The sequence below is a fragment of the Vigna unguiculata genome, chromosome 11, assembly GCF_037176805.1.
Source record: "Vigna unguiculata cultivar grain cowpea cultivar isolate G323 ecotype 2 chromosome 11, ASM3717680v1, whole genome shotgun sequence".
NCBI lineage: Eukaryota > Viridiplantae > Streptophyta > Magnoliopsida > Fabales > Fabaceae > Vigna > Vigna unguiculata.
The window spans coordinates 25,869,042-25,883,724 of record NC_140802.1 but is presented as its reverse complement, the minus strand read 5'-3'; the positions used below and the strand labels follow the sequence as shown (position 1 = coordinate 25,883,724).

The following is a 14,683-nucleotide window of genomic DNA, read 5'->3' as shown; positions in this document are numbered from 1 at the left end:
TCGTCCCTGCACATGTGATTACTTGCTTACATATCAAGGTACCAAAACGAGTTGTCAGAATAGCTCAAACTTGGCTCGACATTTGAACTCCTTGACATCATCAATACTCTGTCTTCCTCAACATCTTTAAAGAGAAAGTTTATTTCCTTTTTGCTCTTCAAATTGTAGTCCTTCGCAAAATGCCCAACCTTTCCACAATTATAGCATTTATCCAAGTTGCAATCCTTGGCAAATGACTGTGCTTCCCACATTTGAAGCACTCAACTCCTGAGCTACTTGACCGAACTCCTCGACCTTTACCTCATTGACCTTTACCTTGTCCTCGACCACGCTAGTTTTGTTGATCGTATTACTTTTTGCATTTTTCATTTCCTCCTCTACCTTTACTACCACGACCTTGAGTGTTATGAGTATAAGGTGCTTTCTTCTCCTTTAGGGTTTCCTTTGCTTGAAGTGTTTAATCAAGAGACTCCTCTTTCTTTATCCTTCTCTGCTACTCATATGTCTCAAGCAACCCGACAGCACTTCAACCGAGAGCATTGAGAAGTCCTTAGACTCCTCAATAACACATGAATATTCTAAAAGTCATTGGTTAATGACCTTAAGATTGTCTACACCACTTGGTAAGTGGGCAACGTTTCTCCATTATGTCTAAGCTGACTCACCATAAAGATAAAACATAGTCCACAAAAACCAGATTTTGGGTTCAAAAGTCGGTTATGCATAGGAAATGTATTAGAACCCTAAAGCGCCCGCCTAAAGGCGATACCTTTAATTAAATTCGCAAAAAGGGATGTGTGTATTTTAAAATATTTATTTTTCTAAAAAATGATAAATTATTGACCAAAAATATTCTTTGAGTTAAAAGGACCTAATAAGGGTTAACCTTGGTCTTGTGTATTCTCATTAAGAATGAAAAATCAAGACTATGTAGTTCTTTGTGTTTAAAAAAAAGTTGGAATATTGGTTTAACTTAGTTAATTCTTGAAAGTTTTCTTTTACATGTTTACATTTGTTTCATGAGTGTCATGTGACCCGTGCCGATTAGACACTAAAAGTCTTTTTTACATTTTTGGTATAATTACTGATTTGATACCCCAATTTTTTAGTTAAGTTCAATTTGGTCCTCATACTTTTGGTTTGTTCAATTTAGTACCCATATTATCTAAAAGGATTCAATTTAGTCCTCTCCGTTAAGTTGGAGTTAACACTGTGTCTATACAGGACACGTGTCAATCCGTGAAATTTTTAATTTTTTTTAATTTTTTAATTTTTTTTTTAAAATTTATAAACTGCCACGTGTTAGTTTACCGTCGTGCCACGTGGCAGCTTACAATCATGACACATGGCAACGGTAATAGTAGTTTTCAATTTAGTCCTCTATTTAAATTTTTGGTTCAATTTAGTACCTCAATTCTTTAAAACCATCCAATTTTGTCCTCTCCAATTTGAGACCAACTTAGTAAATAAGCTTAATTACAACTTATATATACATGTCACAATAACTTTTTTTAATATATACATCAAATTATTTCACCTAAATACTTAAATTATTTTATTTTTTACATTTCTTACCTTTGTAATTTTTTACACCTGAAATTTTTTACACTTGTAAAAAATAAAATAATTGGAATATTTAGGTGTAGTGATTTGATATATAAATTCAAACAATTATTTTAACATGTATATATAAGTTATAATTAAACTTATTTAATAATTTAGTCTCAAATTGGAAAGGACAAAATTGAACCGTTTTAAAGAATTGGGGTACTAAATTGAATCAAAAATTTAAATTGAGGACTAAATTGAAAACAACTATTACCACTGCCATGTGTCATGATTGAAAGCTGGCATGTGGCATGATGGTAAACTGACATGTTTTTAAATTTTTTTGTAAAAAAATTAAAAGTTCCACGGCTTGACACGTGTCCTGTACGGACACGGTGTTAACTCCAACTTAACGGAGATGACCAAACTGAATCCTTTTAAATAATATGGGTACTAAATTTAACAAATCAAAAGTATGGGGACCAAATTGAACTTAACCAAAAAATTAGGGTACCAAATCATTAATTATACCTACATTTTTTATATTTTTAAAAAAAGTGTCATGCAATGCGAGTGGTCAGGTAGACACCAAAAGCCTTTATATATTTTTTTATATATTAAAAATAAGTGTCATGGCAAACAACGGATTAGACACCAAAAAATAAAAAAAAAACTATTTTTAATTTCATTTGCTCTTATTTTATCATTTTTTGAAAGCCATTTTAATTTTTATTTCAAGTTGAATATTTTATTATTTTTAAAAAGAATGAGATATATAAAAAGTTGATGGAATAAAAATGAAATTGAAAATAAAATATTACAAAATGAAATTGAATGAAAGGTGAAGTTTAATTTGGAAAAAATGGTTAAATTGGAAATAAACTTATGAGAGTGCATAAGTGAGTACTGATAAGTGTCAAGAATAAGTAAACTTTCCATTTGAAATTGACACGTATCATGTATCAAATGGTGTTACTTGTGTACAAAACAAACCTCCTTAGCTTAAGATACAAAATGAGATATTGAGAAATAGAGTTCCATGAACTATAATGATATTTTACTATTTTGCAGTAAAAAATAAAAGAAAATATCAAGTATGCAACTGAGCCACAATACTGGAGCTAAGTCATGGAAGTAGAAAAGACAGGACAACATATTTGGACTTTTTGGCTGAGCATAAGAAATTGAACTGAGCCTCGTGAGGAAACCCTCTTTGCAAGGAAACATGGAGTACAAATCCATGAGCCTCATGAGGAAACCCTTCCAAGAAGGAAAGGTCACATGCTAAGCATCAGGATAAGGGGTTGAGTTGAGAAGGAAACCCACTTATGAAGTAACCCCTATTGCTGAGCACCAAAAGTTAGGCTGAGCAACACCCAAAAATTCCTATAAATAAAGAGTTTGGGTCTTCATTTCAGGCATTGAGTGAAGACTCCACAATGTGGTAGTAGGACAAAATAGAGTATGTTAGGCACGAAAGAGGTGCTCTTAGTATGAATCTTATGTGTAGATGTTATTGGAATTGCATTGTAATATTCTGTGAGTAGTTAAACTCCCTCATAGGTTTGATGTAATCAATTTTGATTATATTCACTTCTACGTCTTAGATATTTATCTTTGCTTTCATTCAACTGCTTGTGATTTGATTTATGCTTAATGATGATTTGATCACTCATCTTATTTCACGGGTTTGATTTGAGTTGAAAGATTGATCTCAACTTGTGTGGATGAATTCACGACTCATCCTATTTCACTGGTTGGGATTGAGTTGAAAGACTAATCTCAAACTAAGGTCCAATCAATCATCATACCTGATTCAGTAGCCAGAGGGGATGCTGGAGGAGAGAGTCTTGCACATTAAAGCAAGGACTCATTCTACTAGGAGTTGAGAAATCACACTGGGATTTGGAGTCCTTAGGTTCTTGTGTATCAGAGATGAATCTAGATCTACATAGGAAGAGTACTCCTAGAACATTGGATGATATGCAAAGTAAGTAAACAAGATGGTAGTGGTGTAGTAGAAGAAGATGAGATGAAATCAATTCATAACTCCTACTCCACTCAATCTATCTAATAACTATTATTTTTACTTACTTGCACTCTCTATCAACCAAAACTCAAAAATCAAACTATCAATATACTTGTTAAATCCTTTTGGATATGACACTTGTTGATATTACTGTGTACCAATACATTTACTAAGAAAGAAATGGTTGTTGCGAAGCACTAATCAGATATGTTGGGTGTAGAAGTAAAAAGTTAAACACCCGAGGGATTGAGTGTATAAAGAGAATTGCGTCGTTTAGTAAGTAAAAGCCCAATTATTCTTCATTTTTCAAAACGCCGCACATAAGAGTTTTTCCCAACTTCATCTTCAACCTCACTGTGCACTCTTACGCGCGACCACCAACCATAGACGCCGACCATGCTACACCGACCATGCTCACGGCAAGGCCAACAGCGGTGGCGGCGACAGCCACTCTCGGAAGTATGGCGACGCCAGCACCGACGCATATCGCCACCTTACCACTCATAGCCGTGCGAAACACCGCCGCACTGTCTCTTTTGCTCGCGTCTTCTTCGAGCCACCACCACCACCGTTTACACTCACGTGGAGGTTCCATCACTTTTCTTCCATGACTGAGCCCCAAGTATTTCTTCTCCAAACTTCTTCACCATTAATGACGACGTCGACCACCATAGAGCCACCACGCTAACGTCAACCACTCGCGCGAAACGCTTACCTTAGCATCCAATCACGATTCCTCTTCCTCCTTCGCCACCAGGGAGCATCAACCACCGGCGAGACCACCCTATGTCAGCCAATCACAGTTTGCTATCAAAAGCTTATCAGAAACACCGCGGCTTCAACGGGACTGGAGCGTCGCTTCGGCTACGAAGTTCGAAAGAGCGCCGCTTTACCACTCAAACAGCCGGTGACACTATTCTCAGTCGTAACTATATTCCACCAACAACACCCGCAACTCTAATGCCTATAATTCCCTTGTCGTGCAGCAATAGAAAAAACCCCACACCCTAATTTTGTTCTGTTTCAATTTCCGTTCAACCCAATCCTCTTTATATTGATTTTTAATTGATTTACTTACTATTTCATGTAAACTCAGGATGTTCCATTTTGTTCTTTTCACGTGCAAATTATACCACAATCAACATAGAAAAATTTGAAGATAGAAATTGCCTACCCTGCTTGTGTTCCAATATTGTCTTTAATGCTGTTCTGAATATTTTGTTTCTTCTTATTTGATTATTCTTGAACTTGAACATCTATGTTGTGGGCCTTCTGGCCCTCTGTTTTGTGACTCTGTATTGTAAATCTGGATTATGATTCTAAATTGGATTGAATTCTGGTACTGTGTAGATGAATAATTAACATTGATGTGAGGGTGAACTATTATGGATGAAGATATTATGGAGAAGATGATTCCCTTGAGTGTCCCTTTCTGTAAAGATTTGAATGATAATAATGAAAAACCCCTTCCGCATGACGGGTCCCCTTTGAATATTAACGTGTTCTTTATTTTTTAAAGGAAAATGATATTTCAACAAAACAAAAGTATTTGAGAAGTTTTTTACAATGGTGACGTGACAACGGTTTTTTTAAATTTTTATTACCAAAATGTAAGTTAGCACGTATGGCGGAAAGAAAGGAAACTGAAATTAAAATGTAAGTTAGAGAGAGAAAGTGAAGAAGAGAGAAATGGGGAAAGAGAGGGTGCGAGGGTGCGAGAGTGCGAAGTGAGAAACCGTATCGAGAGAGAGGAAGCAAGGTCGCCGGAGTTTCTGGTTCACTAAAAGTGAGATTTTAGAAAGAGAGAGGATGGGAGAAAGCAAGAAACCGACAAAGGAAGAAACAGGAAAGCGAGAAAGATAGATAGAAAGAGGGATAAAGCAAGAACGGAAATGAGAGAGTGAGAGAAGTGAAGCATTGGAGATTAATGGTGGAAAATACCAGTCATTGTCGTCGTTTGGGTGGGTTACCGGAGACAGGTTGTAGAGGAAGTCGTCGACGACAAAAAATTCGTCTTCCCAAGCGTACAATTAATATTGTGTTGGGACATTTGTTAAAAGAAAAAGGATATCGGGAGTTAATCGAATTAGTCAATTGTCATTTATGTGAATGTTAGGCAGTGCATGAATGATGGATAAAGGAATTTGTAAATTACTGAAGTCATGAATGAATGATCCAAATAGCATATGTAAATGAACTTTACTGAAGTCTGCACTGAACAGACTAAACTTTGCATGCAACTCCCCACTTAGTTATGCGTCACTCCCTACTTATTTTTCGATTTGTTGTTTTGTGGGTTGTGTGTTGTTTGACAAAGCACCCAATGTAGTTCATGGAGATTGGGTTATGGAGAAGAATTTGTAAGTCATTGAATGAAAGAGCAATAATCCAAATACCATATATAAATGACTTTGACTGAAGTCTGCACTGTCCATACAAAAACGTAAATGTTACTCCCCACATAGTTATTCGTTACTCCCCACTTAGTTTTGGATTGTTTTATTTGGTTTCTGTCTTGTTCATCAAAGCACCTAGTTTCGTTAATGGAGCATGATTGATGGAGAAGACTTTGTCAATGATTGAATGAAAGAGCAATGATGCAATTACCGTATATGAACAAACTTTACTTAAGTCTGCACTGTGTAGTCAGAACATTGTGCGTAACTCCCCACATAGTTATTCGTTACTCCCCACTTAGTTTTGGATTGTTTTATTTGGTTTCTGTGTTGTTCATCAAAGCACCAAGTTTAGTTAATGGAGCATGGGTGATGGAGAAGATTTTGTCAATGATTGAATAAAAGAGCAATGATCCAATTACCGTATATGAATGAACTTTACTCAAGTCTGCACTGTATAGTCAGAAAAGTGTGTGTAACTCCCCACATAGGTATTCCTTACTCTCCACTTAGTTTTGGATTGTTTTATTTGATTTCTGTCTTATTCATGAAAGCACCCAGTTTAGTTAATGGACCATGGGTGATGCAGAAGACTTTGTCAATAATTGAATGAAAGAGCAATGATGCAATTACCGTATATGAATGAACTTTACTCAAGTCTGCACTGCACAGTCAAAAAATTGTGTGCAACTCCCAACATAGTTATTCTTTACTCCCCACTTAGTTTTGGATTGTTTTATTTGGTTTGTGTCTTGTTCATCAAAGCACCCAGTGTAGTTAATGGAGCATGGGTAATGGAGAAGACATTGTTAAGGATTGAACGAAAGAGCAATGATGCAATTATCGTATATGAATGAACTTTACTCAAGTCTGCACTGTAAAGTCAAAAAATTGTGCGCAACTCCCCACATAGTTATTCTTTACTCCCCACTTAGTTTTGGATTGTTTTATTTGGTTTGTGTCTTGTTCATCAAAGCACCCAGTGTAGTTAATGGAGCATGGGTGATGGAGAAGACATTGTCAATGATTGAATGAAAGAGCAATGATGCAATTACCGTATATGAATGAACTTTACTCAAGTCTGCACTATACAGTCAAAAAATTGTGGTAACTCCCCACATAGTTATTCTTTACTCCCCACTTAGTTTTGGATTGTTTTATTCGGTTTCTATCTTGTTCATCAAAGCAACCAGTTTAGTTAATGGACCATGAGTGATGGAGAAGACATTGTCAATGATTGAACGAAAGAGCAATGATGCAATTACCGTATATGAATGAACTTTACTCAAGTCTGCACTGTACAGTCAAAAAATTGTGCGTAACTCCCCACATAGTCATTCTTTACTCCCCACTTAGTTTTGGATTGTTTTATTTGGTTTGTGTCTTGTTCATCAAAGCACCCAGTTTAGTTAATGAACCATGGGTGATGGAGAAGACCTTGTCAATGATTGAATGAAAGAGCAATGATGCAATTACCGTAATGAATGAACTTTACTCAAGTCTGCATTGTACAGTCAAAAAATTGTGCGTAACTCCCCACATAGGTATTCCTTACTCCTCACATAGGTATTCCGTACTCCCCACTTAGTTTTGATATCTGTTATTTCGATTTTGTGTTGTTTGACAAAGATCCCAGTTCAATTCATGGAGCTTGGGTGCATGGAGAAGACTTTGGAAATCATTTAATGAATGAACAATTATCCAAATTGAGTATATAAATGACCTTCACTCCAGTCTGCGTTGTACTGGCAAAAACATACATGTAACTCCCCACATATTAATGAGTAAGTCCCCACTTTGGTTACAGTACTGTGCTTTCCCTATACTGAATTTAGACAAGTGCTCCTTTGAATGTCCATTTGATGATATAAATTACATTTTGAGAGACTAAATGAATGTTCAATGTTCCAAAATGATACACTTGATTGAGTTTAGTGAAAGCTGGAACATTTTAAACATACAGTGTATTGTAGCTCCCCACATACGTTTGCGGTACTCCCCAAAACGATGTTTAACATAGTTTTAGTGAATAAACCACTTGAAGTTTTGATACGACGAACAATAGGGACAATACTAAGCAAATGGTTGCCGCCGACGAAGGAAGGTGGTCGCAGAGTTCGCAAAACACTACCAACTCCAAAAGCTTCGTCTTCTGGATGATAGGGATAGTCTACCCGAAAACTGTAACTATCCTCCACTAACGACGACAGAATGCTTGCTGGAGACACGCTTTCAGTGAACCGGAAACTCTGGCGACCTTGCTTCCTCTCTCTCGCTCGAAACGCTTTCTCACTTCGCACCCTCGCACCCTCACTTTCCCCCTTTCTCTCTTCTTCACTTTCTCTCTCTAACTTACATTTAATTTCAGTTTCCTTTCTTTCCCGCCGCACGTGCTAACTTACATTTTGGTAATAAAAATTTAAAAAAATTGCTGCCACGTCACCATTGTAAAAAATTTGTCAAATACTTTTATTGAAATATCATTTTCCTTTTTTAAAAAACTGAGGGAAGTTATCAACGGTTCCCTCTAATCCTACCAAAAGCTGTTTTTTTTTAAATTAATAAAATGAAAATGAAAAATAATTTTTAATTTATTTTTATATCTTATCTTAATTTTATAACTAATTTTTGATATAGAAACAAAAATCTTTTTTTATTTAATTTTTAAAATATAAATTAACGAAACTCTTTTTTTTTCATTAATTTTTATTATTTTTTAACCTAATTTACATTTATCCTTTTTATTTAAAACTTTTCTCTTTTGCTATTTTGAAAAACAATTTTCATTCATCGGACGAAATTAGATGGTGATACTTTTGAAGATTTAACATTTGTTATCTTCTTAGAATCAGTTTTTCGACAACTCAGTACAACACATACATGACTATTTTGTCCTTCACTTGCGATGCTCTCATCGTAGCAAGTTGGGGAATGGTTTGTTCTTCCATGTCTGTTGGTTCTTTATGGCCATTTTCAACTACTTCCCATACTTGTTGGGAAACATGGAGGGCTTTCATCTGCAAACTCTAATTGACGACTTTTGATAACTTAGGCAAGGACATATTGTTTGCAAGGTTGGTCATCTCGCTCAAATTCTCTAGCCCTCAAACACTTTATTAAAAACTCAGACACTCGGGCTATCTAGCTCTGATGCCAACTTGTTGACAGACAAGTCTTTTTGGATAAACACTCTTTTTATTATAACTTTTACTAAGAAGCGAATCATGACCAAAATTTTTGAAGGGGTCAAAATAATATACTCACAATTTATATATTTAATAATTGTCACTAATATAACAAAAGTATATATAATTTAGTATTGAAATATTCTTGTATGTTTCTTCTAAGAAAAATGACAATGTTGAAGTTCTATTTGATATGGAATGCATTTAAAATAAGTTTTTCTAATTTCATCTCTTTCACTGATTGAATATTTCCATAATCGAGAACGTTTTCTTGGAAGAAGTTTTAAATAATTAATATGAAACTTCCCAATTGTAATTCTTTGAATCTTAAAAAAAAAAATCTAATTCAACAATTAAAACCTTAGTATCATGCTTAAAAATATGTGAAGAAGTAAATCTGTATTATTTTCATCTTTATGGGTATTTTTTCTTTAAAACGAATCTAGTATTTTATTCTTCATCAATATACCTTTTTTTTAAATAAGACAAAAAAACAATTTATCAAAATATAATCGAAAATTTAGAGACCTAATTACAAAAATAAAAAATTTATGATAATCACGTAACAATTACAAAATGCTTATGAAAATACACATAATAAATAATTTTTCCTTCTATATTCATACAAAAATATATAAAAGCAACTCATGAGATGAAAAAAACAATACAAAATATTAAACTAATATTTTTCTGTCAAGAGATAAGAGAGTTAACCTTTTTATCTTATAAGTAAAAGAAAACTGATGAGAAATAAGAGTAGAAAAAATGAATTTGTGTCTAACTTTCCTTTTTTTTTCAAAAATAGAAGAAGACATGGTCCGTATAATTCTTCTAAGATTCATCCTTGATTGTACCTTTACATTGAGTAACACAAGAACTATTTATAGACCATTTTGTCTAGAACCTTCAAATACGTGAATTAAATACAACTACTACCTAAACTATAATTAATGAAGTATATTACATGCCACAATCATACTAGAAGCACTCCTAACCTTTACAATCTTCTAAGGCACTTAATTCTACCAACACTATTAAATGTAACTACCCACGTCTAAGTGTAGCCAACAAATATAACATGTTTGTTTGGGTACATGGAATGGAGTAAAAGCCGGAGCTTGAATAGCAATTTATAAAATCATGTTGCGCATGCTTAAATAATCAACATATTCCACATATGAAGGTGCAGCTTGACATTTTCGTGCTTTAATTTTCTATCTTGCGTCTTACACTGTGATGGAAAGTTCATTAACTGAGAATGATTTGTGATTTTCCGATGAAGAGTTTGCTTTGCTAGTAACATCAATTTGAGTGTAAAATGCAGGAGCCTTTGGGTTTGGCAATAATTTATCACCATTTAACATTAAAACCACAGATGACATGTCTGGCCTATCCTCTGGTCTTTGTTGCACACATAATAGACCTACTTGTATGCATCGTATAACTTCAAATAGCATGCACTGTTCTTCTAACACTTCATCTAGTAATAGTTCCAGTGCCCTATCTTCAGTCCATAATTTCCATGCCTAAGATGGTGAGAATTCAATTAAATCCAGTAAATAATTCACTTTATACTAATTAGCAACATAGTCAAATCAGTATGCTTACATGACCAAGAAGATTGTTGCAGTGTTCTGGGTCCGAAAATTCTCTGTTTTTCTTACCACATAGAACTTCTAGTACAATGACACCATAACTAAAAACATCTGATTTCACTGAGAAATGCCCACGCACAGCATATTCAGGAGGTATGTAGCCACTGAAAATAAAATCTTCCAAGTAAAATAATTAAAACTTGATAGTAGAAATCAGACAATCATGATATATAGAAACTAACTCACTATGTTCCAGCAACCCTATTCGTTTTTGCCTCAACTTGATCTCCCAAAACCAATCGAGCCAAGCCAAAGTCTGATATTTTGGGATCCAAATTCGCATCTAGTAAAATATTACTAGGTTTTAGATCTCTATGAATAATCCTCAACGTAGAGTCTTGGTGAAGATAAAGGAGTCCTCGAGCAATGCCACTAATAATGTTGAAACGCTTACGCCAATCTAAGAACTTCCTTTTACCTTCATATAGTCAAATACACACATTTTACATAGCAGTTCAAGTCTACATAATTACCTGAGCTAGAAATAGGAATAGAATAATTGTAACTTAAAATAATAAATCATAAAGGTTCCAACCAAAAATAAGGTAGTCCAAGCTGTGATTGGGCATGTACTCATATATTAGCATTTTTTCTTCTTCTTCAATGCAGCAACCAAGAAGTTTTACCAGATTACGATGCTGAAGTTTGGTCATCAATGCAACTTCATTTTTGAACTCATCCAACCCTTGCAGAGATTTCTGAGAAAGCCTTTTCACAGCTAACTCTTTCCCATCTATTAGTGTGCCCTGAAAATATTCTTCTACTATAGTTAGAAAGTGTTTGAGGAAAATATTTGTTCTGGATCTTAGCTTTCACCATCACCTTGTATACTGGTCCAAAACCCCCTTCTCCAAGCTTGTTTTCGGTTGAAAAGTTTCCAGTGGCACTGGCTAAGACTGAGAAATCGAAAGTTGGCAAATCTATAACTTCCCTCCTCTGCATATTTTTGTAATGCTTGTTGCAAAATTTTCTTGCAGCCTCTAATGGGTTAGAGAATAACAGTGTGTAAACATGGGCATAAAATATGCATATATTTTTTTGGTGCCTAATAGTCTGTAATAGAAGCTAAATTATACCTACTTACCTGGATTTTTAATTCCCAGTATGCATACACATGTGATGATGAATCCAAAAATAGTGACACCAACAATTATTCCTACCATGTTTTTCTTGTCGTTTCCATGATCTGCAATAAACAGCGTTGTTTGTTTCTATATTTAAAAGAAAAACTCTACTGACTACATCTGAGGGTGAGAAAGGGTGCCTAGTTTCTTTAGCCTGAGTAGGGGAGAAAGAAACTGTATTTATTTTGAAGAATAAATAACATGTAAAAAGTAACATGTATTACTAATGATTTGTATGCAGCTGATAGAAAAATCAAGCAACCTCTCTCTACTTGGAATGCATTTAATGCTCCTATAGTAGAATGTTTGTGTAACTCACCTTTTAATGTTCTCATTGCCATACCATACATAAACCACCGTTTTCTCTAAGACTAATGGAATAATAAACACAAATTGAACTAGAAAAGAGAGCAGAAAGAAACAAAGTGCAACCAAAAACAAATATAGTTGAGTACCTAGTTCTGAAGCAGGGACTCTGATATAGAAGTCTTGTCCCCAGTTTGAGAAATTCCTCATGTCAACTAGATCATCAAACCAAAGTAGACAGCCACTACCTCCATCAAGAACATTTAAACTTGCATAACCTGTACAAGAACAGTTCATAATGCATGACTGCTGACATTCATCAAGGCTAATAGTCTCATAAAACCGTGATGAAGAAGTGTCTGGCAATTTCATGTTTGTATACTTCCAGAACCGATCTGTGTGACTATTTGTGCAATTAGATTTATTCCTCGGAACACAACCTCTGAGCCAAGTTGATATATTCAACTGTTCCGGAGACTTGGGAACATAACCTCTCAGGCATTCACAACTTGGGTGATTACCATCGTAATTGCATATAGAATTTGCACCACAAAAGGCATAATTCTCGCATTGATCTTGCTCCCCACTTGAGAGAACTTGCTGTGTTCTTGATTGAGTTGTCCAAAACAATATTTCTCCTGTGCCTGAAGGGGTCAGTGTATATATGATAAACCCTGAACTCTCCTCAATCCCGTATTCGTAATACACCTCTTTTTCATTGAGCACGAATCTTGGTGAGGTGCCGTAGGTTGGACCAGGATTTGCCACCAGAGATAAACCATTCCATGACCCACCTCTAAACACTTTATCAGGTCCCTTGAACTTCATCATTTGAGGATATCCGCTGAGATTCAATTTTACGGCATATTCTCCCACAGCAGGATCATCAAAACTTTTCCAAGAAGATAGAAACTTTTCTAAACCAGTCTCTAAGTTCCATCCAATTTTCATTCCTGGCATAAATGTATCACATGGATGATCAAAGCTCTGCCACAAGACGCCATCCTCATTGGTTTCTTGTCCCTTTTTAACAACAAAATTTCCCGAATCCAAGAGCTGAGCAATTGGATTATTCCCTGCTTTGCTCGAGATGTTGGATGATGACCAAACGATGTTGTTTGTAGCATTGAGAAGAACAAGAATCCCTTTTTCATTGAGTTTGAGAACTCCTGATTTATTCTCAAGAGGCGTGTTTCGGTTTGCCACCCACACCACTGTGACAGGGGATACATTTGTGTACCATATACCCAAGTATCGTCGTGTTGAATTTCCTGGGCTAAAGAAACCCACTTCAGTGATTCCAAGCGCAGAAACCAAAGTCTTACCATCTTCGATGGATTGACTTACTGCTAAACTATCTAGTGAATTGGAAATTCTACACAAGTACGATAAGAATAACAAACAAGTAAACAACATCGTCACTTTTTGTTGTTGCCCTCCCACTAATACAAAATTGAGGAGGAAGAGCTACCATGAGGGTAGATAGCCATACCAAAGAATTAGAAGGAACTTAACGAACTGTGTTTAAAAATGGGCGTATGTATTGACCATGACAATGTCGCATCTTCGTGGAATTGTAGAGCACTAGAAAAAACCAAAGTAGAAGTTAGATGGTTTAACAAGAATGATAATCTTCAATGTCAAGTGTTTCCATTAAAAAAATTGCACGGGGCGTAATCAAGAATGCAAGCCTAAATTCAAAATCCAAAAACAAAAATGTTATCAATTATATAATGATCCCACTAACACGATCTGAGGTGAAATATTCTTCCACTATTTACAAGTCTGTAAAAGCCCATGATTTTAAATTTTTAAATAATCATAGAAATAGTAACAAACTTGTTTTACTACATTATCTAAAGCTTTTTGTATATCTCAATATGATGTTTATATAATACTTAGCCGATAACAGGGCGGTGCAAATTTTCCTCACTTCTTTTCGTGGTTCCTATTGTTTAATCATGTGTCTTTGACTTCATTCCTTCCGTTCACAAGAGAAGTCTAGTGGTGTGCTTAGGAAAACGTTGGGTTCAACGGAAGATGCCATCCAGAACGTTCCGTCTTCAGCATTAGGCTTACTAAAGATAAGCCAAGCACCAGCTAATTTCTTGTCTTTAGTCACACATTATTTTAAAAAGAACGTTGTGTAACACGAGAAAGATAAGATGGAGAAATATTGTAGTGTTTTTATATTGTAGATGTTGTGTTTATATAAACACAATACAATACAATCATAATCTCTATAATAAAGTCATCATTGAATACAATAAACAATATAGATAATAATTGATAATGATGGCTACACACATGAGAAATAGTACACGGAAATAATATCAAGGATAATATTATTGACATAATATCTTTGGTATTGATTCTAATAATTAGAATCGTAACTTTCTCTAACTCTCTCTCAAACTGAGGTGACTCAATCATCCCAAGT

The 14,683-nt window shown here is 35.0% G+C and overlaps 1 protein-coding gene across 2 annotated transcripts; it reads right to left on the bottom strand.

The window, feature by feature from the left end:
* Window positions 1-9,954: 9,954 nt before the first annotated feature.
* LOC114168358 (G-type lectin S-receptor-like serine/threonine-protein kinase At4g27290) lies at window positions 9,955-13,971 on the bottom strand. 2 transcript variants are annotated; one of them, XM_028053141.2, is made up of 7 exons: window positions 12,393-13,959; window positions 11,898-11,999; window positions 11,636-11,793; window positions 11,349-11,559; window positions 11,000-11,231; window positions 10,767-10,917; window positions 9,955-10,684 (listed from the first exon to the last, which is right to left on the bottom strand). In XM_028053141.2, the coding sequence occupies exons 1-7, from the start codon at window positions 13,657-13,659 to the stop codon at window positions 10,385-10,387; spliced, it is 2,421 nt and encodes an 806-aa protein (XP_027908942.2). In that variant the 5' UTR covers window positions 13,660-13,959; the 3' UTR covers window positions 9,955-10,384. The 2 variants fall into 2 exon arrangements, with proteins under 2 accessions (XP_027908942.2, XP_027908943.1); XM_028053142.2 differs by lacking the exon at window positions 9,955-10,684 and having other exon boundaries at window positions 10,777-10,930; window positions 12,393-13,971.
* Window positions 13,972-14,683: the final 712 nt, after the last annotated feature.